The sequence below is a fragment of the Takifugu rubripes genome, chromosome 10 (assembly GCF_901000725.2).
Source record: "Takifugu rubripes chromosome 10, fTakRub1.2, whole genome shotgun sequence".
Classification (NCBI taxonomy): Eukaryota; Metazoa; Chordata; class Actinopteri; order Tetraodontiformes; family Tetraodontidae; genus Takifugu; species Takifugu rubripes.
Genome location: NC_042294.1, coordinates 4,809,427 through 4,833,229, shown reverse-complemented (window position 1 = coordinate 4,833,229; position 23,803 = coordinate 4,809,427). Strand labels below are relative to the sequence as shown.

Genomic DNA, 23,803 nt, shown 5'->3' with positions numbered 1-23,803 from the left:
CAGGCATTTGTTTCTGGAAGGCCCATCCCTCTTGTAGCTACCAACAAAATAATAAGCAGTACAAAAGTTTATATGCTGCATTTTATTGATTGCTGTCAGAATTATTTTCAAAGCTGTTGAGGCCGGCAAGGTGAAATTGTTGGGAAAATGCGCAACTACCTCTTCCAAAGAGAACTTAAAAAGATGGGCCTTGCACTAAGAGGGGAAAAGTTGATCGATGACTAAGTTTGTCCATAGTTGAAGCGAAACACCACAATAGCACAAGACGACTCATGACAAATGATGCATTTTCTTCCTCGTTCAGTCAAAGACAAAGGTCCGGTTTGAAAAAGGCAGGGAAACCAGTCACAGGACATTTATGTTCATGACCACACCTCCAGGACAAGTATGTGAGGCTAATTTATCTGTATGAACTGAAAGTCTTTCACCTCATTTTCATGTACATTGTTTCTGTCTGAACAACTGAGTGGGTCTCCTGCGTGTAGGCTCGTATCTCGCGTGCATGGTGATTGGCATTTTTCATCCCTTAGGGTGATACCATGTGGCTCTCAAGGCCATTTGCAGGGTTCGTCAGGGAATAAGTGGCTAATTAATTATGCATGACTTGTGGGCTTAAACAAACAGTGTAATGAGATATGAGACACATTACTGGTGAATTAAGCTCTAGTTGCAGGAAGATTATTATTATTGTATGGATAATTTTCCAACTACAAAAAAAAGATACAATATCTCAATCCTGGCTTTGTTCTAACTTGGTAGGATAATCCTTAATTAATTATTATTTAAAAGAAATTGTAATGAATAGCCCCAATTTTTCAGTGACAGAAAAGAAGAAGAGCAGAACACTGCAGGAATGTCCTTGTATATGAAATTGTAGGTATTAACAGGGATGGTTTTGTCAGCGGTTTCACTGATGTATCAGCTCTCTGCTCCCAGACTAAATAAAGAGGGGAGCTTTCCATGTTTCGTCCCAGCTTAGATGAGCTGATACAAGAGAGCTTTGGAGGAATTGTTAAAAAAAAAAAGAAGCAAAGAATGAGGACCTCTTCCTCAACACAATATCTAAACAACTGTCAAGATGTAGAGATGAATGGCCCAGTGTTCTTTTTGACTTGTCATTATTTTATACAAACACGATCACAGAATGAATTATCTTTTTTCCTCAGTGTGTAAACTTAAATTCAAATAAATATATACATTTGTAATTCTGGATTTAGATACATTTAGTCTTTAAAAGTGGTCAGTATTGCTGACTGTGGTCTCCAGCTGCATTGTCATTGACCTACACAGTCCCGCATTCCACTCACAAAAAGAAAGAAAAACACCAAGCATTTGATTTCATTTAACTGTGAGTACACAATGGGATTCTCTTTCACCCCATGTTAGATTTTTTAATATGTTATTCTGTCATTATATCTAATAGCTGTTATTTCCCGCAGTGAACAGTAAGGTAATGGGTCCATTTCATCTCAGCTCCCTCTCAGCAGGCTGGCCCAGGATTTGCATGACATGGTGTTTATTTGATAAAGGAATATTGTGGTGCTAATCTAAAACCATTCTAATTGCGCCTGACAGTTGTTTGTTTGTACTGAAATCCAATTAAAATGTACACTTTTCAACTCTATTGCTCACCACCACCCCTCCTTGGTCTCTCTCTTTACTCCCACGGTAACCAGAAAAAGAGCCAGTGATGGCATAAATAACAACTGTGCTTTCCTTGTGGTTTTTTTGTGAGAAGAGAGCAAACTCACAACAGCTGTCAGAAAAAGGGGGTTTGTTTAAAAAGCAAATGGCTTTGGTCTAAAGTTCATTTGGAGCCCTCTCTAATTAAATAGAGAGCCATAAGCCTAAGTTAATTAGTAATTCCCTGGGTCCAGAAATTAGGCCTGTCACGAGCGTTCAATCTCTTGGGCCGCCAAAAAGGTATGTGTGCTCTTTTTGCGTGTTGTTCCACGACTGCCTGCTCCCATCTCAGTGCTCTTCATCAGCGCTTTTTCCTTACAAGGTTTGCAGTTTTCCCGATGAAATATCCCCAACGTTAATGTCCAGTTTGTGGCGTGTCAGAAAAGTAGATGGAGATGTTTGAGGAAGGGGCACATAGCTCGTGGCGTCAGTCAGAATAGCTGCCCTATGATTATGTTTATGAAGATAATAACAAGGCAAGGGTCCTGCTGAGTATGGTCTTTACAAAGGCAGTTGGGGTTTAAAGTTTAAACTTTATTGTTACCCCTAGAAAAAAAAACACTGGGACATTTGGTTGGTATGTCTGAGAAATGCCGCTGTTCTTTTCAAACAGGACGCATAGAACAGATGTGAAAAAGCCAAATCAGTCTTCTTATTACACTAATATTTGTATCACTAGCAGCAATGCTGGCATCTTTTTTTGGCCCTGTGGAGTTGCCTTTCGCCAAATAAGGAATTTTGTGTGGCAAGTTTTATGTACTCTCTCGAAAGGGGACAAACTTCAGTCATCAAGTAGCTGCTGCATTAGTTTGAAGTGCTTAATAAGTAAGGTTTTGTAATTTCAGCGGGCTGATTCCAATCCTGGAAAGGTCACCGCGGTGCAGCGAGCACTCGATGTCTCTCATTTCAAGCTTGTGTGCCTACGATGAGGTAAACATTTTAGGAGAATATTCTGCTACTTTTGCGTCTCTACTGGAAGATACACAGGCCGTTTCACAAGCGCTATTATGGTTTCAGGCCGACTCCACAGAGGATCTCACCAAATAACTAGCCGCTCACATTTGCCAGGTGGATGTGAAATGCCTGCGTCAGAGAGAGCTCTCTGTGTCTGTCTGTGAGTGTGTGCTATCCTTGACTGACGTGGACACTGTTTGCTTAACCTCTTCTGTGCAGCTCTGCCATGGCCTTGTCAATTTAGTGTGTGTGTGTGTGTGTGTGTGTGTGTGTGTGTGTGTGTGTGTGTGTGTGTGTGTGTTGAGGCTCCAGAAATGGAAGCTTTCATTTTTCCATGTCCCCTGCAGGACTTTTTTCATACAGACGTGAAAAAATTAAGGAGGGATAAGATCACAAATAAGAGAAATATTTTTTGCGGATTTGTGTCCATTTAAAGATTCCGCTAAAAACTGTGCATTGGGGACATCAGACACCTTTGTTATAATTTTGCAGAATTACTACTTTCACATGCAAAATAATCTTACCACACCGCCCCTTTAATTTGCTCTGCCAGCTGTGTTTGTGTATGTGTGGGTGTGTGTGTGTGTGTGTGTGTGTGTGTGTGTGTATCCATGTGTGTATGGTCTCATTGTTTTTTCCTCATCTAAAGGATAAGGCAGCAATTTATATAACGCGTAAGCCCACTCATATTGTGTATGTTGTACCTTGCAGACGCATGATGGGCAGAGTAGATTAATATTTATTTAGCACAGGGAAAATCAAGGATTAAGCCGTCATCATTTTAGCGCTAATCCACATTCAGAGACAAAGCGAGGAGATTATCAAACACGTAATGTCACAAAACCACAATTAGTCGGTAACTCACACTCCTCAGCTGCACAGAAACAGATCCGGACAGCGGACAAGAGTGTGAGCTGAGGCCTGCCTGAAAGATTTTGTATTTCGCTGACTCATGGCGCACTTGCCCACCAATTGCTGGCGCTGTTAATGTGCATCTCCATGTAATCGAACTTCTCGTTTTCACCCCGACTCTCCCTTCAAAAGAAGCCCTCATCCAAATTAGCAGTGGTTTGTCTGATTCACTCATCTGACGTAAATGCATCCCATGATCTTTCCGCTGTCTGAACACACATGCAGCCACATGCATGCAGGGTGACACACATGCAGCAGGAATAAATACTTCTTTCTTAGCTTCAATCACGTGGGAGGAGGGCCGTTTGCTTATACAGTGTTTCATTGGCTGTGTGTGTTGAGTAACCCGTGAATCTGTAAATAAAATTACGTTCTTTGCTAATTGAGTTGAACTCCTTTGCTGTTAATGTGGTGAAAAAAGGTGGTAACGAACAGTGATAGCGAATGTTTATCTGTGTTTGCTAGTTCTGTCCTCAGGTTTTTAGCCAATGCAAATCACCAAATTTAGACTTGCAAAGCAGGTTCGCAGACAGCCAGGTGGCACAGGGAATTTGTTTGCATGTATCTGTGATAGCAGCAAAGGTAGGGTGCAGAGGCGCTAAGTGCACTGAGGTGCTGTTGGTTGGGGGCTTATACGTGAGGACAATCGAGGAATGATGAAAAGAACGGAGATAGACGGGAAAAATGGACAGACGAGTTCTGGTGCGATAAAGAACAGCAGTGAGGAGCATAGAGCAAGAGTATATATATATATATATATATATACACACACACAAACACACACCCCAATCACCACCACCTCCTCTCCAGTCCATCCCCATGGACACTAGTGCATTGTTTGCGGTAGCGCTTCCATTCTTTCAAACTTAATTACCTTTTTGCCTTTTGTGGCGTCTGGGGCTGGAAGTTTTGCTCTGTGGCAGTGGAGGTCGTCACACATTCTTTGGCAATGCGTTCCCTTAATCTTGGGGCTAGAGGTGGTGGAGTTGGGGGGGAAGGGTCTAGAAAGCAAAGCTTCTACCCAGCGTGCAATTCTTCAGTGGTTGTGGATGCACGCGTGCGTGGTCATAATAGTGAAGGCACAGGCTGCCCTTTGTTTGTGCGGTTCATTTCCAATCAACCCTAATTAACTGCAGAGTGTTTCCAGATTGCCAGCAAAAGAAAAATCCCCTCTTTTTTCTCTGCCTTCCCTTGGTCTTTGCTGTTTAAAGTTCGAAGAATCGGAGTTGGGGGGAAAAAATGGAAGCATTAGTTATGTAGATTGGCTTTTCCTTTGATGCTGGAGAAGTCTTTAGTGAGGCCAGTAAGTGGTGACTGTAACTCAGCAGCGTCTGGCTGTTTATTTTCATGTTTCAGTTTAAGTTTAGTTTGAAATATATCCCCTTCAAATGCATCAGACATGTGCACATATTTAGACTGGACTGTGAAAGTCCTAAGTCAATTTATAAAAACATTAAATCCAGTTTGAACTGTGCTAACTCTTTTAGAGTTTGTCTCTACAAAAATGGACTAGCATCACAGGAACATAGCACCCACATCCAACGAGTCCTAATAAAAAAAATACCAAACACCCCTGTCTGATGAACATCACATTTTTAACCTTATTAACACATTAGTGTGTACTATAGTGTGATAAATCATGACCAAAATAAATGCTTTTTCTTCATCCATGTATTTAAAATAGAATCAAAGCTAAATTCAACATGCTGGTCCATTATTAACACATCAGTTTTTCTCAACATTCCAGTTCTGCTTCCATCATTCTAGCGGAATTGCTCCACTGTAAGAACTTGCAGCATACTGGGCCAGTTTAAAAGTTCAGGTGGAAGCTAAAAGTTTAGTTACAGGTGTGTAAGGGCAGAAGAAGGAGTAGCCATGTCTTAAGGGTTTGACCATTGACAGGAGCAAGGCCTTTAACCAAGCTGTAACGTCAGAAGGCTATCTGAGCGTTGCTTGCCTTTAAGCCACTGCTCATGTTTTCACCTCTTTCTCATTGATGTCATGTGTAAACTGATCCTAAATCAGATTTTAGGACGCACTGGTGCCTTTACTGATAGGATTCTTCAAACATGGTCCTTAAATTCACGTTTGTACATGAGCAACAAGTTTGATTGCACCCAATCTTTATTTTCTTTTTTCTTCATTTCTTCAATATAGTTTTATATTTCATGACATCAATCCCCTTAGCCTTATTTCCATTGTTGGATTTTTCTCCTCTAACAAAGAAATATCAGGTAAAGGCCCGAGGCCAGTGTGGTGTGTGTTACTTGAGCAAGCAATGAGCCCAATTTACTTGTCATCATCCGGGGGGATAGACTCTGCATACCTGCTCCAATTTCATGAAAAAAAAAAAATCACTTCCGTCCTCATTATCCTGATCTCCCTTTCCTCTTTAAAAGCATTGTGTGATTTTTTTTTAAACCTCCATATTCTCCAGTGTAGAGCTGTTGCCCATGTAGACAGTTTTGAGTTGCTTTCTTTCTTAAGGCCTTCTTACGGCGCAGGTGATATGTTGAACAAGATTCTGGCGCTAAATAGCGTGTCGTGTCTGGGCCGCACCTTGCAATAATGATAAGGTGTCTTTTGGTAATGAAGGCCTTCGTGAGGAAGGGAGAGACATGAGCAAGAGGACAGGAGGACAGAAAGGGGATGAGCGTGTGGTGGGGTGCGGACTACTTTGGAGATCTGCTGGAGCTAGCATCTAATATTACACCCCCGGGCAACAAACAGAGGCTGCTTCAGAACTCTTTGTGAGTGAAGAAGACAAAAACCATTTGGTCACGTGAAGAGCCCACCCCTTTTCTCATCCTTTTGCAATTTTCGTCCTCCGTTCTTTCTTTTTAACACGGGGCATTAGGCCCTCCACTGTGATTGCCTGCATGTGTGTATATACATCAGCGCCCTTTGATGACTGCCGAAGCCCCTCTCGCATTGTGAAGAAGGAGATAATTCCCCTCCTCCTTCGTTTTTTCATCTGTCCATTTCTGCATGGCAACAAATAAACAGGTCTAATTAGACCAGAGTAGCCTATTCATGGCACTGACAGTGGGAGATGGATGCAGAGGCTTTCACAGTGTCCTTTGCCTTTGTCTTTGGTTAACACTTGGTGACATTTTGATAGAAGATTTGGTGTTGGACTGAGGGGCCACATGCCGGGAGAGGGATGACCTTCCAGAAGACCTCTAGAAATGGACAGTCTCATGCTGTTTTCTGACTTTGTTGTTTGACTTTGGTAGCTTTCATGGGTCATTTTAAAGATTAAGTCAGGATTTAATTTAACTTCAACCTATTAGCTGTGATCACAAGTGACAAGAGGAAAATTCAGGTTTTTGATGTCCAATCCCAAAGCTAAAGCAATTGCAATTACACTGTTTACTGTACTTACATAAATATTCACAGCAGTTTTAACACACATCACTTGGCCTTTTAAAATATCAACTGGCTAGTGCGAAGAAGTTGAACCCAGACGACCCCAATGTCAATAAAGACGACAGTGTGGCAACATTGCAATTACAGGTTTGGCATTTAACAGGCTGCATCTCCTGGCTAATGTGAGACGGTCTGACAAGAGCACAAAAGCAGGAGGTGTCTGACATCACTGGAGCTCAATATGTCAGGTCTGTAGAACACAAGTTGGAATACCTTGTGCGCATTAATTACAACTTTCATTTGCTAAACATCCTAAAAAATAAAGTCTTGTCAGTGGACGTGTGCCTTTTGTGATTTGTTTCTGATCCTCTCCTCTCTGACTGTCTATGAAGTACGTGGATGATCTGACGTCAGTCTGAGGTGGAAGCCAGTTGAAGAGAGCAGAGAGAAGCATGGGGGAAAAGTGTAGAAATCCCCTTTTTTAGACTGCAACTCTGTCTCTGAGGGAGCTATGGTGGAAAGCATATGGAGAGGGGGAGTAACTTAGTCCCCTTCGCCCAGCAGAGCTAACAGTGTCCAATCCAGGAATTCCCGGGCTATTATTTGCCTCTCACTGGATCGGATCTGCCACTTTAATTACCTTATTGTGTGTGTCTGTGTGTATGTGTGCAAAAGTGAGAGAGGGAGAGAGAAACTGTGTGTTTGAAAGCAAAGGGGACATGGTTAATTAAAAAAAAAGAAATCTGAGGTAGCTAGCAGCAGCTCTGGCCATCTCATTTGTATAAAGAGATGAAATTTCTGCAGTGTGGAATAGCCTAGGCTTTATTGCTAAATCTCTCTCTCTTTCTCCCTCTTACTCTTTATACTTTGACCATATATTGTTTACTCATAAATAAAAGCAGAAGAAAAAAAGGCAGAGAGAATCTAAGAGTAGCATGAGCTGCATAGCAGAAAAGGTCTAATACTGCTGAAGGTGATAAGCCTGGAGCAAACAACAATTATCATCAAGACAAAATGTATGATAATCCTCCCTTATAGAGCTTTAAAAACTAGAACTGTAGAAGATCTCAGTGTCAGAAATGTTGCTTTGAGCTCTGAGAGGTAATATATTCCTTTGATAGAAAGACCAGAAATCTCATTAATTCTCTGTCCAACTATGGTAAATTAACACATGCTGGATGGATCAAGATGACTTCAAACACCCACATTACACTGCACCACATTTCTCTTTCATAAGAGAAGATGGGCTGAGACTTAAGCATTTCTTTAAAAAGAAATCTGGTACTAAAGATGCATCTTAGTCGTCACTAACTTATGCAGAAGCATTTCAGAGTATGCCATGCTTGCACCACTTAAGCAACACATTTATGCATATTGTGTGGTGCAGAAAAATATAAAACATACAATAGGATTAGCCACATATGTTATTTTCTAAGTGCAACGTGTGTGGCATTATTATGGGTTCACTGACAAACAGATATAACCAAATAGCAGACAACTACATGACTGTTGGCAGGCAGTACACATGTAAACAGCTGCTAACTTCATAGCATTAGAGGTGATGTGTCAGTGTCAAGTGCTCAACACATTGGCTTATCCATAAGACATAATTCCATACTTAAAGTGTTAGGAGATGCATAATTCATAAACTGCAATGTTTTATGTCCGAGCTACAATTCAAAGGGGGTTGCTCTCCAATGAAATAAGCAGCAAAATGACACCACTGACAAGTAGTAAATCCTTTCGTATGTGTCGCATTAGCTCCCAAACCCACTGCTTCTGAACAGCTTTACCCTCAATCACATTTAGCACAAGTGATATGAAGGTTAGAAAATGTGTTTGTCTGGAGGAACGAGTTCAGCGAGTTGTTCCGACACTACGGGTGCACAACATATACGTAATGTATAGGTTAAAAAGAAAAGGTTTTGAATGTAGAATTTGGACTTTATAATTTAATATGATTTCCTCAGTCACAGAAACAATCTCTGTCATATCTTTATCTATTGCGTGTTTGTGTGTGTTGGTGTGTTTGTGTGCGTGTGCGTGTGTGTGTGTGTGTGTGTGTGTAGTAATTCCATGCATTCTTGGTACATGACATACTTGGCCTCTTTCAACTCCTCACAATGCAGTGCTAATTGTTGCCAACAGAACTCACAATAACATAAACTGTGCAAATTAACCACAAATCTGATCTTGAAGTAATTGCTTGTCGATACCGGCGTTAGTCAGTACATAGAATTTATCTAAAAATCATGAAATATATGGTCACACCACATGGCTGCCTCTCATCTTTAGCTGCATCCATGCTAACAAATGAGAGTAAAATTCACTTTTCTGATCTCTGTGAATGTTGTCCTTTAATCTCCAAATAGAGACAACAAACGAATTACAAACAGAAAAATTCTCCCTTTAATCTATCACTAGTCCCCATGGAATCATCTCCGGGATATGTCAGATTAGACGTGATTATAGCGCGTGCACACACACGCACCCGCAAAACATTCTCGCACACATGTTGATTTCGTTCCTCACGCTTTTACTGTCCCTCCTCCCGGCTTTGTTTAGCAGTGGATTGTTGTGGATTAATCCTCTAATTGCTTTGTAGCTTTGTTGTGAGAGAGAAGGAGCGTAGCAAAAAAGGAGAGAGAATTAAGCAGCAGGTGGATTGGGTTAAAGGTTAACATGGCTCTTTAAAGCTTCCTTTTAATACCAGCTCATTTACATGCAAGGATCTGAAAGACATTTGGTACTGTATCAAAAGAAAAACAAATAATAATAACGAAAAAAAAAAAACAGACTAGCATAACTTGTTTGGATTTGTTATATTTGGATAGGTAATAAAGTTTGTTTAATAGGAGTAAAACTCTGTTTTTTGTTTTTTTTTAAATTTTCAATCAAAGTTATGGTTATGAAATGAAATGATTTTTGGACTCTACATTCACGAGCTTATCCGGGTTTCTTTCTCTTTAAATTTACGTTTATGTCTTGTTGTGAAAGGCCCAAAGATTGAAGTAGGCGAGTGGTTGAGAGATGGGCAGCCACCCAAGAATTGATAACATCTCACTGGTATTCCAAACATCATTCCTCCTATGAGCACATTTTTTTCCCGTTTCTTTACTTTATTGCTTCGGTGTAAGAAAACATTAACAAATGCTTCAGACATGGAAATATGTAATTGGATTTACCACCTCTTATAAAAATTCACATGTTAATGTACACTTCTGTCTCCTTTTACATCCAGTGTTTAAATCTTTCATTCACAGCATAAATAGGTTAATGAGTGCTGCCTAATTTGTAACTCATGACTATTAGGAACATGTGATGTATCCAGTGATTGACCTCTTGACCTTTAGCCCAGTTTTATCCTTAATAAACCTTACATTTTTCCACATGCACAACATTTTAGAAACCTTATTGACACTTTAGAGCCCTGAAAGTAGGACTTGATTCAGACTTGTAGGTGCTAGGTTTAGGGTTTAACACGAATCACTCATATGTCAAGAATTTCAGCCAGAGCATGAAACGATATGGAAAAAGCATGCAATATGCAAATATTACAGTGGATTCAAAGCTTAACCACACTTTTCTATTTTCCTTTCTTTTATGTCTTCAAAAATCAGGTCCCTGTTAGGCTGGATGAGATGAGATCCCTATGTAGTGGTCATCATGGCAACTTGTGACTCTCCCCTTATGGTGCCATCGCGGCAGCAAGAACATGGTGGCCGGAGGCTGGACGCTGCTGCTGAAGACAACTCTGTCATTGCCATGGAGAACAGTGTCGTCAACAGCTTCAATGCCAACAATGACCAGCCTGTCATCATTGGAGAGCCAGAAAAGGGTGTTGGAGAGCCCACTGTGAGCCCACTGAGGTCCACCGTTACCCCCACCACTGTCAGTGCAACTACCGACGCTGTAACTGAGCAGAGTCGAAAAGAAAGCTTTACTACTGGTAACAAAGGCAGTGTTACCGGGACTTTACCAGGAGTAGGAGGAGGAGCAGCTGTGGGTTCGGACTGTTCTGCCCCAGTCACATGTCCTGTGGCACCGGCGAAGAACATCCCGTGTAACGAATGTTCAAATTCCTTCTCCAGTTTACAAAAATACATGGAGCATCACTGCCCCAATGGCCGCCTGCCGACTGGTGGTCGCAAAGAGGGTGAGGATGATGAAGGAATGGTTGGTGAAGAGAGTGAAGATGATGGAGAGCATGAGATAGGTGCTGCTGACATGGGGGAAATGAACAGTGAAATGGAGATGGAAGATGATAGTGACGTGGAGAATCTGTGCAGCGACATCATCTACCAGCCTGATGGCTCTGCCTTCATCCTAGAGGACTCCAAAGAGCAGCGTGGCAACCATGGGGTACTCTCTGGGTCTCTCCAGTTCAGAGGCCTGCTTTCCCCCCATACATTCCCCAATGCCCAGGTCAGCAGCAGCCAGCGTGGTCTGAGTCCTGGGGGGGAGCGGCTGGACCAGCCCGCTGCACCCATGTCCTTCTATCCCCCGCTCATCAATACCTTTCACATCGCCTCGTCCTTGGGGAGTAAATCCCTAGCATCTGACCATCCTTCCTTCCAAAATACCTCAGTTGGAGGGATGGCGGGTGCTGGTCCAGTGTTGCACAGTTTCCGTGTCTACGACCTCCGCCACAAAAATGACAAAGACTATCTGACGGCGGATGGTGCAGCCAAAAACTCCTGTGTGTCCAAAGATGTCCCCAACAATGTGGACTTGTCCAAGTTTGAGGGATGTGTGGCTGATGGGCGGCGAAAGCCTGTGCTGATGTGTTTCCTGTGCAAGCTCTCTTTTGGCTATAGCCGTTCCTTCGTTACTCATGCTGTCCATGATCACCGTATGACCCTGACTGAGGCAGAGCAGAAGCTGCTGAGCAACAAGCATGTCTCTGCCATCATCCAGGGCATTGGCAAGGACAAAGAACCTCTTATAAGCTTTCTGGAACCAAAAAAACCCCTTAGCTCTGGGCTATCCCACTTTCCCACTTCTTCTAACTTCCTCGGGCCAGACACAGGGCTCCGTGGCTTGTGGAACGCTTTCCACAGTGGTGAGAATGCTGAGTCCCTTCAGGCAGGTTTTGCCTTCCTGAAAGGCAGTGCCAGCAGCTCATCCAGTGACCAAAACCCCAGAACCCAAACCATGCCAAAGGCTGAGACCAACCCAAACCTCGGGGGAGGGGCTGGCGCCCACCGAACCCCTATCGGGTGTTCCGCTGCCGCTTCCACTGGTGGCAACCTGGAAGGTCGGAACTCTGATAGTGACTGCAAAGGCCTCATTAGGGATATATGCACTTTGCAATCCAATGGGCCAGACCTGAGCCGGTACCCACCCATCAAGTGTGAGCCAGGTTCAGTGGGAGGAGAAAGTCCAGATCAGGATGAGGATACTTACTCCAATGGTGGTGGAGTAGAAATGGAGGCAGATGAGGAGGAGGATCAGGCAATGTCTGTGTCTATGACAGGCCAGCGGGCTGACAGCACCGGTAGCAAAGATTTCCCTCTTTTAAACCAAAGTAATTCCCCCCTTTCCAACAGTGTGCTAAAGTTTAATCGTGACAGCAAAAGCCCTGCATCAACTTCCTCTTCCTCCCTGCCTGTATGTGAGAAGCTGGAAATGGACAAGAGCCAACTGTCCACAGCCCTGGTATCGACCAGAGAGAGGGAGAGCAGCAACGATTCAAACAGTGAAGCCCTGGTGGGACAGGATGGTTCTTCACCATCCTCTAACCCCATTGATATGATAATGGTACGCAGAGAAGACGAGAGTCCGGGACCACTGCATCAACACACAGGGAACTCCAGTACACCTGGAACTCCGGGGACACCGGGCACCCCTGGTCCAGGTGAAGGGTCTCCAGGGAGTGGAGTAGAATGCCCTAAGTGTGACACTGTCTTGGGATCTTCCCGGTCGCTGGGAGGGCATATGACGATGATGCATTCCCGTAACTCCTGCAAGACTCTTAAGTGTCCCAAGTGTAACTGGCACTACAAGTACCAGCAAACACTGGATGCCCACATGAAGGAGAAACATCCAGAGTCTGGAGGATCTTGTGTGTACTGCCGCACAGGCCAACCTCATCCTCGTTTAGCCAGAGGTGAAAGCTACACCTGTGGATACAAGCCTTTCCGCTGTGAGGTTAGCCACTCAGTTTTAGTACCTCAATCAAATATCAATACAATTCACTCTTGCTAAGGTTGTTTTTTTCCTCTAGATTAAACCAAATCTGATTTCTTGGTTTTGGTGGACATAGTATCTCAAATAACTTAGAAAATTAGAAATATATTGCCAAACACAATTTCACATTTGTGTCCTGCATCATTGTGCACATTTTCTTTATAGGTATGCAACTACTCGACGACCACCAAAGGCAACCTTAGCATCCACATGCAGTCAGACAAGCATCTAAACAATGTGCAAACACTGCAAAATGGTGGAAGTGAGGCACAATACAACCACAACCATGCTAACTCTGTGCCTAGCGCCAGCCTTGGTGGGAGCTGTGGTACCCCCTCGCCATCCAAGCCCAAACAGAAGCCTACTTGGCGCTGCGAGGTAACAAAACAGAGTGCGATTGGTGTGCTGACTTACCAACATTACAATTTACTCATTTTAATGTCTACACAATGAGCCAGTTAATTCTATTTGCGTCATAATGTATTTATTTTTTTTGGCTGCATCATTTGACCTCTGACCTCTTATAAAACAGAATTTCTTCAATATGATCACACTGAGAAACATCAGGAGTTATGTAATTGTAAATGATGTTCACTCCTGTTCCTGTTAATACTGTCACCAAATAAATGATAGGACAGTTTGCTGTAACAATCCCATCTTTATTCCGGCAGGTGTGTGACTATGAAACCAATGTAGCGCGGAACCTGCGTATTCACATGACCAGTGAGAAACACATGCACAACATGATGCTACTGCAGCAGAACATGAAGCAGATCCAACACAACCTCCACCTGGGCCTGGCTCCAGCTGAGGCCGAGCTCTACCAGTACTACCTGGCGCAAAACATGGGCCTCGCGGGTGTAAAACTGGAGAACCTCGCCGGAAACAGTGGGCCAGATGCACAGATGATGATAAACCCCTTCCAGCTTGATCCTGCAACTGCTGCTGCGCTTGGTTCTGGACTCAGTAAGTAATACTGTAATTTAATTGAGACACACTGCTTTAGGTGTTAGTGGATTAAAATACAAAACTGGTTCTACATTGGGTGAAACCTTTTATCTCAAATGCTTTAAGATGTTCTCTTAGATCCCCATTCACAATTATCTGCTTTGTCTTATTTATCTGATCGGTGTTTTTATCTCTATCACTCTCCTTTTCATTTTTCTCTCTGCCCTTTTGCCCACCCTTCCTCTTCTTCTCCCAACCTTTTCATTTCGCACCCCCCCCTCTTCGCAGCAACCTTTTCTCTTTCTCTCTTATCTCCACTCTCATATTGTCCCTCTGTCATTGTTTCTTGTCTTTGACCCCCTCTCACTGATTAAAAAATGATTATGAGACGCCACATGAGAATTATTCTTAATCTTTCATTTGTAATTTTCTTAAGTCAGCTTAATCCCCCCTGCCCGTACGCACCCCACCCCACCTTCATTCACCCTAGAGAGAACACTCATGCACACACATGTGCGTACATACACACACTGGCGCAGCAGGAAACGGATTCCCGTAGGAGTGAGAGAGATTTAACAATGACCCTGCAGTGTTACACACCCACACTAGTGTGGAGGTCACAGCCCAGCCAGCAGATGTACTCTCAGTGAATTACACAGATAACACACAGCTCCCCATAGTGAACGCAGCTGTACAACAGGCAAGTGGGTTTGAGCACTGTAGTCGCACATACACACATTTAAAAGACACTTGCTTTCATAACTGGCCAAAGTTTAAGATTAGGCCCCGTGCAGCCTTAGTTATTCGCTAAATGAGGAAATTCTCTTTAAATTGAAAAAGATGATGATGTATTTGCTGAACACTCTTTGTGCTAAATACACTGAAACATCTGTTCAAGATGAGATGAGCTTTCATAACATGCAAAAGCGATAATAAAAGGAATCAAACAAAGGAGTTAATTACATTTGTTTGAATGGCAGATCTGCTTTTTGTCAAGGGCGGGCAGGCAAAAGGGAGAGAAGGCAAGAGCAATGCATTGATCAGCTTTTTAAATCTGGGCCGATGGTGGAGAAAAGCCTGAAGGCCTAAAACCGTCGCCTCACCGTTGCTGAGAGCAGTAATTAAAGCTACCTGATGAGCGAGTTAGCAAGTTGAAAAGGATGATTGTAATTGATCCTGATTCAATCCTATTAGGGTTTTTTATAGACAAGACTTTGTGAGGAGCCCTCTGTGAGGCTTTATTTTATCAAATCCTTTTGTGTGAGAGGCCTGCATAGAGGACTTCTTTCTTTCTTCACACTTAATTTCATTAAAAGAGACTTTTCTCATCCTCTCCACCCATTATCCCTTCCTGTAGATCAGACTTTCATGTTCATCTGAGCTTTTTTTCTTGTCAAACCTCTTTGTTTTAAAGCACCATTCTTCTTGTGCGTATTATTTGCCATCTGTGCATCCTGGAAAACAAATACTTGTCTGTTTTTGCTGTCTGACCTTGTTGTCACTCGTTCTCTGTAGTGAATAGTGACCTGTCGGCAGAGTTGCGCCTCGCCAGTGGTCAGATGATGGCAGACGACCTGTCCCTGGTGTCCTCAGGAGGAATGGGGGGCATGTCTTCAGCAGACCCCTCCCTCTCTTCCTTGTCGCCACCTATCAATGACCCCTCGCTGCGTGTCTACCAGTGCGCCGTGTGCAACTGCTATTCCACGGACAGCCTGGAGGCCCTCAACGCCCATGTCAACACCGAGCGCGCTTTGCCCGAAGAAGAGTGGCGCTGCGTGGTGGGCGACGTGTACCAGTGCAAGCTCTGCACCTACAACACACAGCTTAAGGCCAACTTTCAGCTGCACTGCAAGACAGACAAGCACATGCAGAAGCACCAGCTGGTGGCCCACATCAAGGAGGGGGGAAAGGCCAATCAGTGGAGATTAAAGTGTGTGGCCATTGGCAACCCCGTGCACCTGAAGTGCAACGCCTGTGACTACTACAGCAACAGTGTGGATAAACTGAGGCTGCATGCTACCAACCAGAGGCATGAGGCTGCCATCCGCCTCTACAAGGTAAAAACTCTGCTCTCAAGTTGTCCTGCAGAATCGAATTTCTGTCTTTATATCAACAAGTGTCTTCTTTTTTTCAGGACACATTATTAACTTAAAGCTTAAGTATTTTTTTAACTGTTACACCATTAAGAAGTTAAAGTATACATTTCAATTTTAACATAATGTAATGATTACAAAAAAAATACAATATACACTTGTATAAATTCCTGAAACTGTTGCACATCCATGTAACAAAAATCATAGTGTTGTTGCATTTATGGGGAATACAGTATTTAATTTTCAGGGGGAAATAATGCCATCAGGTCCAGCCTTAAAACGGTATTATAACTGAGGTTTATTCAGCACTATTGCTGTGTGATTGCATTGGATTTTATGACTTTAATTCCAAATGTTTCCATCGTGACATAGTCACATTGATGTTTCCTTCTGAGGTTTTTTTGGTGGTCTTGTCAACGTATAAGCGTCCTCAAAGGAATCACACTAAAAAGAAAACTCTTAGCACCCAGGTCAGACATTCCAACATGACGTGATTTTCTTTCAGTATGTTTATGAAGATTCGTATCATTGAGTATCTCCTTTGGTAGGATGGTGTTACATTTCAGGCCTTGACCTACCGGGACAAGATCAAGGGCATTCCATAATTAAGGATTTCTATGGCATTTATGGCAGCGGGAGGTGGTTGAGGCACTGTGTGTGCTGTGCTTTAAATTTAGAGACAGTTGTAAGAGGATTTAAACATAATGTTCTCGTGGTAACGGCCATTTAATCATGCATACAAATTCATTACTCCGAAGACACAGAAGATCTTTGGTCTCAAATAATTAACCATCTCAATGTCCCCTCTGCACCCATGTACCTCATCTACACAACCACCTACCCACCCCAGAGGCCTCAGCAAATCTGTTCAACAGATGATGCTTTTAGTGCTTCTGGCAGAAATCCCACTATTTTACCCTTGGACATGTGGTAGTAAAGCAAAGAGAGGGGAAAGAGAGCATACAGCAGTAAGGAGAAGAAAAAAAATATTTCTCTGTTTGACCGGAGAAACACCTTTCCTTTTATGTAATTGGCAGAGGTGGAAAGCACATGGGGATGGAGGTAGCAGGCCAGACGTATTAAAAAAAATAAAACGAGCATTGATGACTTTACCATCTGCGTTCTTGGAAACAGAGGACATCTTTATGGCATGGGAAACCATTTGAAGATACAAACAAAAAGCATATTCAAGAGATTTTATGACTGCTTTGTAGCAGCGATTCAGTACTTCTAAAGGTCTTGTTTTTCCAAGGCTGAGCAGGAAAATGACATTAGCAGTATATGGACGTGGAGTCATTTGGCGTCCAGAGTGCAGCAGGTGGCGTCGGAAGTTGTACTCCTTATATGGAAAATGCAGTCCACGTCTTGCTTTAGAGCATAGCATGCTAAATTATAATCTTCACCCTACTGAAACACTGTACTTATAAATGGAAGCTTGTTTATTGGCATTTGAGCTGGACACAGCATGGAACGTTGGAGTAGTGTAGCATGTCGGTGGTTGGCGTGTCTCGTGTTTGACTTAGCATTGAATATGATGATGTATGGCTTCGTTATGATTTTCAATAACAAGCACTGGCACTAATACACATACACAGTCAGGAGTAAATCTGTCAGTGCCATTCACAAGTGCTGCAGGGCAAGTAGGGGAGTTTAGGTTGTCGTGAGCTTGCACGTTGGTCCACGTCCCCACGGAGGTTTGAGGTTAAGATCCAGCCTGCGCTGGCTCCTGGGCCATTAAGAGTTGAGAATGTTCATGGTCAGTGGGGAATGGTGGAGGACCACACACGTGTTCAGACACACTCTATGTCCCACAGGGCATGGCACCTGTTTCTCAGATGGCTGTCTGAATAAACTGTCCTCACCACAACCCCGCCACTGTCTCTCTGTCCAGCTTTCCATCACAAGTTGGAGTTGAAAAGGGACATTCCATCTTTCTTTTCCATTATGTTCTAGTCATTCTCATCCATCTTATTGTCTGTTGTACTCTCTTGCTTGTTAAATGTCTTTTTTTAATGATAGAGGTGAAGTGACAGAGGCAGGCGTTTAACAGTCAACTGATAGTGAGACATTGTTTGTGGTGCACTTTTCCAATAGGACTCTTACCCAAGGTCAAAATGAGGGTGGTTATAAAATTATTTGTGGTGGCCCAACAACAGTGTAGGTCTCCCCTTTTCTCCTGTTTTATCATTTGCTCAATGTTTTTTTCCCTTTTGCTTATTTCCATCGATCAAGGGACTTTTAGACTTCCATGCTCCCTTCACTTAAATTTCATTCGCCTCCATCTCCATCAGATGAGGATGGCTGTGCTTATGCATTTGAGATATTAAGTCTACCGCTGCGCCTTGGCTATTAGCAAGGGTCAACCCTGCCCACTCTCATTTGAAAATCAAATGGCCCTATATATATGCAGCCCAAATTATTGGACTGTCATTTGGACTTACGTGATGGGGAAATGGACAGGAGATTGACTCTCGGAGATTTGCATAAAAAGTCATTGTGCTGGTCTGTGGCATAGAAAAGAGGTCGGAGCTATTTCAAATGCATTTCACAATTTATGACAAGCACAGACACTCATGTGCACACCAACACACACACACACACACACACACGTAAATTCACTTGTGGAGAATAGACAACAGAAGTCTTCATAATCAGAAGGGTTCCATTTTACACTAGGGTGCATGTCCTCATGTTCCAGACACTCTTGATCACTACGTCCTCGTCTCATCCTCGCAGACAGGTTTTAAGTGTTGCTTGTGTCTGGAGAAAGGCATGTTTGCAGATACTTCACACCAGAAGGTACTTGACTGCAAGATTCAGATTTTCATGTTCTGTCATGGAGACGGATGATACAACTCGCAGCCGAGCTTTCAGGGCTGTAAACCCGAACAGACGAATGATTTCATCTCCATGTGTTAGCCAAAAATGTTAAGTCTGTCTGTCTGCCTGCCTCTATCTTCATTCTTCATGTGCAGTTGCTCACTGTCTCTCTCTCTTTTTCTGTAGAGATGTGACAGTTGGTAGATACCTAAAATCTTCTCTACTTTTTCTCTCTCTCACCTGGGTGGAGATTACATTAGAGATCCCTATGAGGTTCAGGGATGCTAAAGTGAGGGACAAAGGGTGGTAGCTAATTAAAGCGAGTATGTGTGTGTGTGTGTGTGTGTGTGTGTCTTTGCAGTCACTTTGTGTGTTTAACAGAAAGGTTCAAATGGACGGACAAACACAAACATCGCCGTTTTTCTTAATAATCCTCACATATATTAGGAAGAGCTTTGTCAATTTTCTCTCTCTCTAGTCTCTGCGAGCACGCGCTTGTGTGTGTGTGTGTGTGTGCGTGTGTAATGTCGAGCTTAATGTCCTGCTCCTGACTGACACTCATGTAATGTTTAATTACCTTGACCAGCTCCCCCTTCTTCTTCTCCCCACCTCCCAACTGTCCAGTAAATTAGTTAAGGCCGACAGGCTTTAATGGCAGACCTGCTTCTTTTCTTTCTCTACATTTTTCCAACCTTTTTTTTGTAAGACACTTCTGTTTTTCTCATATTAATAGCCAGATGTGAGATGTGATCCTCTTCATATTCGTCCCACCTCTTTCTTTAAAGTCAGGGTCAGTCGGGCCATGCCAGACCGAACCATTTGTCCATGTGCAGGGGAGTGTGAAGCAGATCAGGGCTGACAGGTATGGGAACGATAGCAGAAAGAAGGGGCTGGAGTGTGTTTGGGGGTTGGGGCAGGGAGGTGTGGGTTGTGTGTGTGTGGAGGGGGGGCTTCATTGTCTTATAGACCACCAGTAGGAAGGCATCATTGCTGCAGAACAAAGGAGTTAACAGGAGTTTGTCCTTTTTTTTGGTTTATGTGGATTTATTTGTGCTTCGGATCCTCCTTCTCTCACCATGGTGCACATTCTCTTCCTTGCTCAAGCTTATTTACCTCCTCACTCCTCTCTTCCTTGTCTACTCCTCATTTTTCTTTCTTTTTCATTCATTTAATTGGGACAAAACTTTAATGCCCTGCATCCAATCCCACAGGTTTAGCTTAGCTTTGATAACTTGATTTGATCAGACGTCATTTGGGACAAGGTCCCATTGCAATAACAATTTTTTAAGTAATATTCCACCAGCAGAGTTGTTTCTGTTTAGGTCTGATGTTTCACCACCTTCTCGCAACGCTATTAGGATATTGATATGGACAAACCTGAACTGAAATGCTTCTAAATGCCCACCAAAATCAATAATCAATCGATTAGATGTAATTGTGCCTCCCTTGGAACGCTCCTAAGGCCCCTTCCCTTTTGCCCCTCTCTTTCCTCTTCAAACTCTGTCATTATCAGCGTGTCGCCCAGGATTCCGCATTTCAGCATTCCAGCTGTAATTGATTTTAACCATTAGGTGCTCAGTGAATAGATAAGTAGTGGGAGATATTCGATTATATGGTAAAAGGGAGAGAAGGGGATGAAAAGATTAAGAGAAAACAGGGAGGGCGAAGGATTGAGGGATGTTGGAGAGCTGGAGAAAGAGGAACTGACCTGTCCTGCTGTCTATCCTATGCTGCTGGTCTTCCATCCCTGCACTGGCACAATACTGCTGACCTCCTGCGAGTTCAAGCAGCTTAGTTTCTGCGAGGTAATCCTTAATGCTTTGAAATAGACCTGATAGAAAGCCCACTTACTTGTTCTGGATTAATATGGGTTGGCTTGGGGGAGGTGGGTTACTAAATTTTCAGCACATTTAAGTAAATTAACCTATTGAAATGATCACGTTCTGGGCACACTGTAGACTTTCTAGTGCAGGGATGAAAAGCCAAACTGGGTCTTAAAAACCAGGTTACAGGAGACAGATTGGAGTGCTCAAGGTTTGTGTGTGTCATGTATGCCACCCTGGATTATGCTGACCTTTGACATTGTTTATGTTTGGATTTACTATGCTGGTGGCCGGGGCGCTATTATTCTGGTCAATGGTTCGCCATCCCCAACAAAGGCCAATTTGGGGGCCAATACAACTGAGGGTGGTATTGCTTTCCAACTGTGTTCTGAAGATATGAGTCTTTTTTCTTCTCTTTTTTCTGTTTGTTTCCTTATTCTAGCAATAGTGTAGGTTAGGACGAGTGCAGGGGTGGATGGGGAGAGGATGGTGGGGGCAACAAAGGCAAACATTTGAGTAATCTTCAAAGAGCCCATTGGTATGTTGAGTGGACGCTGGTATGCGGACCGTGGCTGAGGCTTTTTCAGGGGAAAACAATATCCTTCCTTTAGACAGCCGGGGCCTGGCCAAACACCACCAGCCAGGCGACTCTACCCAGTGTTGCCACCGCTATCAGCTTACCCCTCTCCCCCTCCCCCCGTCTTCTGAGTCATACAGAAAATGGTAGGGTACTCTGTGTTGCCGGAAGAGCAAGAGGCTCATCATTACAGTTTTATGAGATTTAAAGTCCCCGGCTGCTGGACGTTTGTCAGACTCAGAGCTCAGATGTGAGTTTTGCTGCAGAAAAAGAAAAAAAGATAAGAGGTGGGGGGTGGGGTTTGAGGAAATTGGCTACCTTCTGTTAAGAAAGCAGGAAGGGATCAAGTGTCCGGTGCTGTAGGTCAACTGCAAAGCGTTTGATTTCCTATGCAAAATGGTGCCAGTGAAGAGGTGCTGTCATTGTGCTCTCCTTGGTCCAGTTAGCACTCCAATATGCATGCACACTTGCATACAGCTTGTGAGCACAACAGGCTGCATTGTCGCCTCCTTCCCTCAATGCCACCGTTTATTGCGCAGAGAGTCCTCAGTGATTTCTAGATTCAGATATAAATGAAGTGAGTTTTACAATCAGTTAAAAGAAGAATATTAGCCTTTTTTGATCTCTTAAAAAAAATAAACACAACCCATTAAAGCAAGAAGCAGACGGGCTGCCATTTTGTGACAGTTTCAAAATGAAGTCCCTTTGTCCAGTAATCACTAGTCATTTTCTCACGAGGATCCACCACAGGGATAATTTCTCCCATTTCTCTGTCATTACGAGGTCCTGGTATTAGCCTTGTGTTTTGTTCCGTGCACCTTTTGTTTTGCGCTAAGTGAAACCATGCGACAGGATAGGGGCTAACTGGAAAACAATACTCCCCTTCACAGGCTCAGGAATGTGTAATTAGTGATTCAAGCCAGGACTACGCTCGTCTAGATTCTCCCCTATCATACTCTCTTTTTCTTTCTCTCTCCCTGTCTCTTGTTCTTTTGTTTTCTCTGCCGAGAATTCTCACTCTCTCTGCCTCTCAGTCAATTGGTTAAGTTCTCTCGTTGTGTCTCTGCCACTCCTGCTGGTAGACATTTTTTTCAGTCTCCATTTCAAGAAAAACAAACTCGGGTAAAAGAAATGGGTGCGCCGATCGACGCCAAAAGGATTTTCCTCCTCTCTTCCCTTTCAGTTTTAGTTAAATATAACATCAGCCTAGTACAAACCTCTTTGATGGTATGAGGCAATAAGATGAATCTCTAGACTTCAGCGCTTTATTTTTGTTTTTCTCCCCATCGCTCACAGATCCTGTCAATTAGGCCTCCCTTGATTTCCCAAAAGCATCTTTGCACGTTGGGAAAAAAATGGAAAAACGATAAACCGTGTTCAAATTTCGGCAACATCTTTCCTCCTGCGCAACGCCACTAGAGGAAAAGCCCACGTGCATGTCAGTATCGCAATGATCTCCCCCTATGTTCTTTGTCCCTCGTGTGTTGTTAAAAAAAAAAAAAAAACATAATCTCAGCTACAATTCGGTTTAGAGAAATGGCAAGGTCTGGTCAGTCTCACCTGGCGGCAATCGAGACAAGCTGGGGCTTTTAGACCCTAATGGGCTAAGGTCAGTGTGGCTAATAGGGAGTAAGTGGCTGGGCCATGCTGTCTAAATCTAATGCTAATGTAAATACTGATCCATTTTCATTGGGAGTGGAGAGGGGCTGGCTTTTTAGAAACATCATATACATGTATCTATGAAGATGGGAGATTTGTCTCCATCTCCTCCAATTTGTCGCTTACTCCATTTTACCGTAATATTGGAAATGCTGGAAGGGTTCCGCTGACACCTTCAGTTGAGAGCAGAAGAGGGTGTGTCTGCAGGATTGGTATGTTGCGTGTGGCTGGTGTGGGCACAGGGAAGACAGCGATAGCAAGACGGAATTTCTCCAAGAGAGGGGCCGGGGGGAGTCGGTAAGCTGTGAACTTCTGATTGACCTGTGCCCCATACGTCAGACACACTTACGTCACTGATGCTAACATGTTGCGTGTGTGTATGTGGGTCCTTGTGTGGCTGTCAGTGGGGAGGAACCAAGCCTCAACTTAAGCGTTTCATTTTTTTTCCAAACATTTCTCCCCCACAGCCACGATCACTTCCTCATTTTTTAATACTGACAAATCTTAAATAGGAGTGCAGGAAGGGGAAGAGCTGCAGACATGGGTGGCATGAGTGGAAACAGTGTCAGAGAAGTGTTGTCAAAAGTTTCAGAGGGAATATTATTATGGTTATTTGCACTAAAAACTGTTACCATTGAAACAGCATCCTGGTCGCACAGTTTCCTTTTAACAAGGCGAAGTAGAGCAGCAGTTGTGGATTCTTTTTGCATATTTGCTTTTGTGTGGATGCAACATAACGCGCATACACCATTTCAGCTCTTCATCTCTGGGAGCAA

The 23,803-nt window shown here is 43.3% G+C and overlaps 1 protein-coding gene across 7 annotated transcripts in view; it reads left to right on the top strand.

Annotated features, from left to right (window-relative positions):
• Positions 1-23,803, top strand: part of zfhx4 (zinc finger homeobox 4) — a 74,137-nt gene that overhangs the window by 10,873 nt on the left and 39,461 nt on the right. For 6 of the 7 annotated variants that reach the window (XM_029842444.1, XM_029842443.1, XM_029842442.1 and 3 more), the window contains exons 2-5: positions 10,539-13,068; positions 13,273-13,485; positions 13,779-14,073; positions 15,571-16,112. In XM_029842444.1, the coding sequence (XP_029698304.1) occupies positions 10,585-13,068; positions 13,273-13,485; positions 13,779-14,073; positions 15,571-16,112 (3,534 nt within the window). In that variant the 5' untranslated portion in view covers positions 10,539-10,584. Of the gene's footprint in view, positions 1-1,192; positions 2,614-10,538; positions 13,069-13,272; positions 13,486-13,778; positions 14,074-15,570; positions 16,113-23,803 lie in introns of those variants that run through there. The other variant, XM_011607823.2, reaches the window with a different exon arrangement.